The sequence below is a fragment of the Penaeus vannamei genome, chromosome 34 (assembly GCF_042767895.1).
Source record: "Penaeus vannamei isolate JL-2024 chromosome 34, ASM4276789v1, whole genome shotgun sequence".
Lineage (NCBI taxonomy): Eukaryota > Metazoa > Arthropoda > Malacostraca > Decapoda > Penaeidae > Penaeus > Penaeus vannamei.
The window spans coordinates 20,038,965-20,043,964 of record NC_091582.1 but is presented as its reverse complement, the minus strand read 5'-3'; the positions used below and the strand labels follow the sequence as shown (position 1 = coordinate 20,043,964).

Genomic DNA, 5,000 nt, shown 5'->3' with positions numbered 1-5,000 from the left:
CATTGTTTTATTTGCAAAAGGAATGAAAGGATATTGGATGGCAATTTTTTAAATACTGAGATAGTTTTTAATAACGGTCTCTGAGACACTCGCATGTCCAATACCTTCATTATTATTGAGTTGCAGTTGAAGTTCATAGAAGATAAGTTTCTAAGAATCAGTCGCTCTATCCTTTTTATGTGTTATTTTTTGTCTATAACATGGCTGGCAGAAATTTTCCTTATACCAGCAGATCAAATTCTACAATCTGGCCTTCATAATAGGCTGTGTGAAGGTATTCTAAATATTTAGATTTCTGGATTAGCACATGGAAGATCCTATTGGAAAATAAAAGTTTTTTGACATGTATAAAGTGAAATATATGATATAATTTAATAATCTCATATTCAACCTCTACCAACGTTTCCAATTCAAATATAACTTCCACATTCATGAAATTCTGAAATTTAACAACCACCACCACCACAACACGACCTGAAAAAGGACACTATTATACTGCAAAGTAACTTATTTGACTTTAAAACACCCTTGCAACATTGATACAATCAAAACTACGTTTAAGCTCATGTTAGTTTAACTTTGACATTTCTAAACAACTATGAACTTACATGTTTATAAATCACTCGACATATTGTAAACAAAGACACGTCAGGAATGGAGTTTAAATATCACCAAAATACCAGGGGAAAAAAAGGGACATAAACACAAAGTTTTCCGGCCAAACTCTAAATACAAGATCCACAAATGGGTATAGATTAACACTTGTCACATACCTCTTCTTCTTCTAAAGTTTTAAAGACATAATACTCCAAATCGCGACGTGGTCAATGGAGAGCGAATCATCTTGCAACCCAACCGCCCGAAGATTATTGAAATACTGCGATGTTGTGTGACTTTAGGGAGCGCAATATTTACTTGTGCGGTTTATGACGATTTTAGGGATAATCCTTTTTTTATATATATAGGAAAATGTCTATTAGATTTATACAAATGATGTTTCATTAGTTGGGACGAATAATGTTGTTGGATTTGATTCTCAAAAAAAAAAGTTGGGTTTCAGACATTTTTACTGCGTTCAGTACAAATGTTTACTTTTGTTAAGCGTGGAAAGTACTGGAATTATAAAGTGCCTCTGATTTTGTTTCTTTATCCCTGATATGTTCCTAATAACATTAAATATATATATCTATATCTATATTTTTTTATCAAACAAAAGCTTTTAAGTTCGTTGAGCTTCGTTGTTTACCTATTATGTACATGAGATTTGTATTCAATCAAATACCTATTTCATACCATTATCTTCCAAAAAAGTAATTAAAACTTATAATTGAAGTTTAAATTAAACTAGATTTATAAAATCGTATTACTTGATTTACATTTTACGGTGTTTCTGTCCCTTCACCGCAACCCTGGTTTATTGTTACTTTTGTTTATCAGTTAAAGGCGCCAGCTGCTCGCCTCTCAAATTATAGCGATACGTGTATGATTCGTCTGTTTTGTTTGAAGGAAATCTGTCATTAGATTGTGCCATCATGCTATAGTAAAGGATTTTGAATAAGCTTGGAAAGAAGTTTGATAAAGTTGGCGCACATAATTAGAGACTTTATTTAGATAGATAAGGTAAGTTTAATGTAATGAAAATACGTTCTCTTGTATAATAATTATTTCTAAAACTACTTTTCAGCCGTCATAATCTTTTGATTTGAAAGTCTTGGAAGATGAAGTTATTATGTACTAGTTCTGTGTGAGGCGCAGATTATTTGTGAGTGATACATATATTGTATTTTGTACTATACATTGTTTGAATATATAAACAGACCCTCTGGATATAAGAGAGCCATGGCCCTCTAGGTATTCAATGAATTAAATAAATAGAATGACAATATATACAATACATTCTGTGAGATTTCAGCCATGAAGATGCTTTTCCAATAGATAGCCATCATTTGCATAAACAGACAATTATTGAAATATGTTGCTTTGTATAAACTTCAAATTTTATTCCTAATGTAAGCAAACAAACTGATAGTGGTGCTAATTAATTACAGGTGATCAACAGGCACAATGAGAATCAACTGCGAAGTACAAGTATCTAATCGCAAGCTTCCATCTCTCAATATGTCCAGCAAGAAAAATACAGCACGTTCTTCTTTGGGAATTGGACGCTTGCCAGGTTCAAAGGCTGATGTTTCTAATTTGTTCATACATTTATGTACAGCACAAAATAAACAAGGAAATAAATATAAGGTAAGTATATAACTATGCCTCTCATATGTCCTGTATTAGCATTTACCTATAGTATGATTTGGAAAGAGTGTGACTAATTTGTATCTTGACATTATGCAGGTTGGTGGAAACATTGAGGCTGTCTTCACAAAGTTTGTCTCCGAGGGGAAATTCACAATTCGTTTCAAAGAGCCTGCCCATGACCTGTGTGTAAAGGCTGATCCTGTTCTGGCAAAGACTTTTCTTCAGACATGTAAGTCACCAAGGCATTTGTTAGGTATCACAAGCTGAACCAAAATATTGCTAATTATGATAATATTTATATCTAAAAGCTATGTTTATTCTCGGCTTTTAATTAACGTAGTACATTAGGGATTGTGTATGAAATTCTCAGTGTCACTTTGTGTTTTTCTCCATTTGCCATTTTGCGAGATCTTGGAATAAGAGGCTGAACCACATGGTAGAGATAATGGAATATTCGTTAATTCTTTACAGTACAGACTGATAATGGTCTGTACTGTAAGTCCCCAAATTTATTTGACAATCTAAGTTCTCTGATTGGGCATGCCCTTTGGCACTGCCAGAGGGGAGGGTTAATAGGAGGCACTGCCCCCCAACACCCCCCAGGAAAGATTGTCTTCACCTCATATGCACTGCAAGCTAGAGCTGAAACTTGGGAAGACTAAGTGGACTTAGGCTGTGAGCGTCACTTTTCTTTATTTGTATGGTTATCATTCGTGTCTGCAGGCTACAGTTCTTTGTCCTCTACAAGAATACCACCTTCAATTTTCACTACCTTAGTGCATCCACACCATAAATACTAACCTAATATTCTAATAATTATTAGAGGCATATTTGTCACTGCATTTTTTTCATCAATAAAGTATTTTTTTTTCTTTTCCTTATAGCATTGTCTGTATTTATGTTTTTTCATGTCTTTATCAGTACTATTGTATTTTAATTCAGTAATTGTTTATTGTGATAAGGCTCTGATTTTTTATTGTCTTTTATTACTTAATATTTACATCATTTCCATTTTTTTTTTTTTTTCTGCAGTGAAACTAGGAATTCAAAACAAAGATATTGATAAGCTTCGCCTGTCTACTCTTGCACCTGTCAAGCAAAGTCAAGTGGAAAAACCCAAGACAAAATTGGTTATCACTTGTAAAAAAGATTATCCCATCACCACGGCCTTCCCTTACTCTTTGGAGACACTTAGGGTGAGAAGCGTGGTATAGTGATTGGGAACGAGTGTTTCTTCGTTCTCTATCTTCTTTTCCTTTTTTTTGCTTTTTGCTTCTCCTCCTCCTCCTCCTCCTCCTCCTCCTCCTCTTCCTCCTCCTCTTTCTTTTCCTTTTCTTCAGTCTCTTTCTTTTCCTTTTCCTTTTCCTCCATCTCATTCTTTTGCTTCTCCTTCTCCTTCTTCTCCTCCTTCTCCTTCTCCTTCTCCTTCTCCTCCTTCTCCTTCTCCTTCTCCTTCTCCTTCTCCTTCTCCTTCTCCTTCTCCTTCTCCTTCTCCGTCTCCGTCTCCGTCTCCGTCTCCGTCTCCGTCTCCGTCTCCGTCTCCGTCTCCGTCTCCGTCTCCGTCTCCTTCTCCTTCTCCTTCTCCTTCTCCTTCTTCTCCTTCTCCTTCTCCTTCTCCTTCTCCTTCTCCTTCTCCTTCTCCTTCTCCTTCTCCTTCTCCTTCTCCTTCTCCTTCTCCTTCTCCTTCTCTTTCTCTTTCTCTTTCTCTTTCTCTTTCTCTTTCTCTTTCTCTTTCTCTTTCTCTTTCTCTTTCTCCTTCTTCTTCTTCTTCTTCTTCTTCTTCTTCTTCTCCTTCTCCTCCTCCTCCTCCTCCTCCTCCTCCTCCTCCTCCTCCTCCTCCTCCTCCTCCTCCTCCTCCTCCTCCTCCTCCTCCTTTATTTTGTTACATGACACTTGCATATAGGTTGCAGATTGACTGTGTTTATCACTGTCAAATGTAATGTTACTGATATCATTAGTATGATTAATGTTATTTAATTTACAAACAGGTTAATGATGTTGACCTGACTCGAGTAGAAAATCGCATCATGAAGCTAAAGCGACTGCAGATCTTAGACCTGAGCCATAACATAATTCAGGTTCTCCCTGCAACAATGAATGAGATGCATAGCCTTGCAGAGTTGCATCTTGCTCATAACAAGATTAAAGGCATCAGTCACCAGGTGTTTACAGGAAAGATTTCTAAAACATTACGCTTGCTTGACCTTTCTAACAATCATGTGAGTTGGCATATGTTTTGAGTTGGTTTTGAGCAAATGAGATGCAATATTGTCATATTTCAAATTTATTTTTCAGTGTGATTAGTATTTTTACATGTTATATGCAGGTCAGCAATTTTGCTGACCTGCATTCAGATCTGCACTGCCAGTGGATGGTAATGCACACAGGGTAATTCCTTGCACACAGGAGGTAATTTAGATGCATACATAAGCAGACACACCAAACATGAGAATAGCCATTGGAACAAATGGAATAGAATTAATTATATTATTATTATTATTCCTCTTAGATGTAAACACTCCTTAGAGACTTTCTTTGTATTCCAATCCCAGTAAAGTCTGCACCTTAGAGACACTAAACACACCAAAAACAGCTGGTTCAGTATCCTCTCACTCAGAGTAAAACTGACAAATCCTAGAACACCGTTTAATGTATATTAAACAGGTTTTAGGGACTTCTTAATACATAGTTTCATCTGTTATGCATTATAGGATTAACTATTACTCTCTTTTGTAGATGGAATATCTGCC

At 35.9% G+C, this 5,000-nt stretch overlaps 2 protein-coding genes across 6 annotated transcripts in view; one reads left to right on the top strand and one right to left on the bottom strand.

Moving 5' to 3' along the window:
• The window catches only part of LOC113809726 (uncharacterized), an 18,930-nt gene extending 17,882 nt beyond the window's left edge, over positions 1-1,048 (bottom strand). For 2 of the 4 annotated variants that reach the window (XM_070113798.1, XM_070113801.1), the window contains exon 1: positions 774-1,048. The gene's annotated coding sequence lies outside the window, so the exon portion shown is untranslated. Of the gene's footprint in view, positions 1-104; positions 245-608; positions 631-773 lie in introns of those variants that run through there. The other 2 variants (XM_070113800.1, XM_070113799.1) reach the window with 2 other exon arrangements.
• A 365-nt stretch (positions 1,049-1,413) lies between these two features.
• Positions 1,414-5,000, top strand: part of Lrr47 (Leucine-rich repeat 47) — a 5,059-nt gene continuing 1,472 nt past the window's right edge. Inside the window, exons 1-7 of one of the 2 annotated variants that reach the window (XM_070113376.1) lie at positions 1,426-1,480; positions 1,685-1,762; positions 2,049-2,247; positions 2,347-2,479; positions 3,283-3,446; positions 4,239-4,469; positions 4,987-5,000. The exon at positions 4,987-5,000 is cut by the window's right edge and continues 99 nt beyond it. In XM_070113376.1, the coding sequence (XP_069969477.1) occupies positions 2,065-2,247; positions 2,347-2,479; positions 3,283-3,446; positions 4,239-4,469; positions 4,987-5,000 (725 nt within the window). In that variant the 5' untranslated portion in view covers positions 1,426-1,480; positions 1,685-1,762; positions 2,049-2,064. Of the gene's footprint in view, positions 1,621-1,684; positions 1,763-2,048; positions 2,248-2,346; positions 2,480-3,282; positions 3,447-4,238; positions 4,470-4,986 lie in introns of both variants that reach the window. The other variant, XM_027361394.2, reaches the window with a different exon arrangement.